This window comes from Pseudophryne corroboree, chromosome 1 (assembly GCF_028390025.1).
Source record: "Pseudophryne corroboree isolate aPseCor3 chromosome 1, aPseCor3.hap2, whole genome shotgun sequence".
Taxonomy (NCBI): Eukaryota; Metazoa; Chordata; class Amphibia; order Anura; family Myobatrachidae; genus Pseudophryne; species Pseudophryne corroboree.
In genome coordinates this window covers 639,688,806-639,691,000 of record NC_086444.1, presented here as the reverse complement: position 1 = coordinate 639,691,000, position 2,195 = coordinate 639,688,806, and the positions used below count along the sequence as shown (strand labels likewise).

Sequence of the window (2,195 nt, the reverse complement as noted above, 5' to 3'; positions counted from 1 at the left end):
GTGAAATGTCTTGTCTCTTCAACATCCACGCCACTTGTGAAGATACACTGCAGGACCTGTGGAAGAGAACAGTTTGAGCTTCCAGATATGGGTAATTAGTGTCACCCTGGGACTGGAAAGAAGAGGTACATACAGTCCACACAACACAAGCGTGTTACAGCGGCCCAAATGCAACCCTCCGGCACTTGCGTCACTACACATCCAAACATTCCCTGACAAGCATTGTTGTATCAGGGAATGTTTGAATGTGCAGTCTTGCAAATGCCGGAGGGCTGCACTTTGGACATGCCGGGGTGATTTTGGACAAGGGATTTTTGGTCAATACATCTCACCTGAGGGGGTTGTCTGCTACATGGCGGAGGGTCAGGTCCACATCACCAGTAGGTCGCCCATGGTAGAGTTGGATAAAAGGGTCAAATATTTGCGGTAACCCAACAACAGGATAAAACAGGGGGGAACGTACTGTACAAACATGGCCTGGGGATATACATCAACAGGATGTAAAACTCTGAAATACATAAATGAAGAGGGTTTTTTTTAAATATTACAATGTCAGTTTACACGATAATACAAATGTTGTCAGTATACTCACAGGCAACTGCAAAAAAAATTTGGATCAATGTCCGCCGGGAATCCTCTCCTTCGTCCATACCCACCGGTAGAGCAGAAGACCGGTTCCCGCGTCGGAAAGCACTGCGACGAAGAGTCACCGGCAAACGGTTTGCGACACATATGTTGTGTAAAATACAACATGCATTTACCATGCCGCAAACCTTCGCCGGTGAGTACAAAAGAGCACCGCCGGAAGTGTCTAAACATCGAAACCGGCTTTTAAGTACACCGAAGGCACGTTCAATTATTTGCCTCGATGCAATGTGTGTCTCTTGGTAACGTTTTTCTGCTCTACCAACAGGATTAGACAATGGGGTCAAGAGCCACGGTTTGTTTGGATAACCCGCATCGCCTATAGAAAATATAAAAAAAATGTTAGGTACTTGTAAAAAATAATAAAAAAAAATAATTATAAAATAATAAAAAAATAAAAAAATTAAGAAATACATACCTAACAGCCAGCCACCAGGCATGTTTCCTGTTTCGAACTTGTCAAACAGCGATGACTGGCTTAGGATGAAGGAGTCGTGAGATGATCCAGGAAATCCCACAAAAATGTTCAAAAATCTCATGTTTACATCACAGACCGCCTGCACGTTCAGGGAATGGAAATGTTTTCGGTTCCGAAAACATTCCTCCGAATTCCGTGGCGGTCTGATCTGCACGTGGGTACAGTCAATCGCGCCCAGCACATTGGGAAATTTGTATTTGTTGAAAAAGCCTAATTTGATCTCACGACATTCGCTGTCCGTCTCTGGAAATGTGATGTACTGGATCGTCAATTTGCGGAAAGCCCTAATGACCTGGGTTATACAGCGCGACAGTGTCGACTGTGAAAAACCGCATGTTTGAGACAGTGTAGGCTGGAATGTGCCTGACGCCAAAAAATGTAACGTCGCCAGCAGTTTCTGGAAACCGCTGACTGCACGATTTGTCCGTGCCCGAGGTTCAAGGTCGGCCTCCAACAGAGCGTACAGCGAATATATGTCGCGAGTCGATAAGCGATAATTTTGTATCACCTCGAACTCGCTGAGATCCTCCAGTTCACGCCTAGTGCGATACTGGCGTGGACGTGGAAATGAAACCCGCAATACTGGCTCACCCAATGCAGACATTTGCTGACCTGGATCCTGATGTTCATCAGCACTTTCTTCCTCCATCATGCTTGCAGCCAGCATGAACATCACAATCTGGTCAGAAAAAGGCTCCATCATTGTAGTCAGTACAAAAATAGGAATGTGTTTTAAAACGCAGGAATTTTCCTAAAAAAACGATTCCACAAGAGAGCTGACTGTAATGGCTCCTCTCCCTGTAGTCTCAAACCAGGGAGTGAGGAGATAGGAGGGGCTTTGCAGAAGTGTATCCTGGGTAAAACTGTGGAATCATGGGTAAATTTCCCTCAGGAGATTGAAGAAAAAAATATTCCTTTAAAAAATCAATTAAATAACACTTGTGAAGCAAAAAAAGACAAACCAAGTAGATAATCCTTTCAAATATAAATAGATATGCTACTAGCAATCCTCAAATATTAAAAAAAATCATGTACTAAAAAATTTTTTTTAGATCCCGCCAGCCAACTGAGG

The 2,195-nt window shown here is 43.7% G+C and overlaps 1 protein-coding gene across 1 annotated transcript; it reads right to left on the bottom strand.

Moving 5' to 3' along the window:
• Positions 1–557: 557 nt before the first annotated feature.
• LOC134930682 (putative nuclease HARBI1) lies at positions 558–1,888 on the bottom strand. The gene is made up of 2 exons (XM_063925354.1): positions 1,064–1,888; positions 558–964 (listed from the first exon to the last, which is right to left on the bottom strand). The coding sequence occupies exons 1-2, from the start codon at positions 1,824–1,826 to the stop codon at positions 558–560; spliced, it is 1,170 nt and encodes a 389-aa protein (XP_063781424.1). The 5' UTR covers positions 1,827–1,888.
• Positions 1,889–2,195: the final 307 nt, after the last annotated feature.

Excerpts from the sequence above, each read along its gene's own strand:
- LOC134930682 (XM_063925354.1), bottom strand. The coding sequence starts at position 1,826 with ATGATGGAGCCTTTTTCTGACCAGATTGTGATGTTCATGCTGGCTGCA. Across the intron at positions 965-1,063 it reads GCCTGGTGGCTGGCTGTTAG|GCGATGCGGGTTATCCAAAC; the intron begins GTATGTATTTCT and ends TATTTTCTATAG.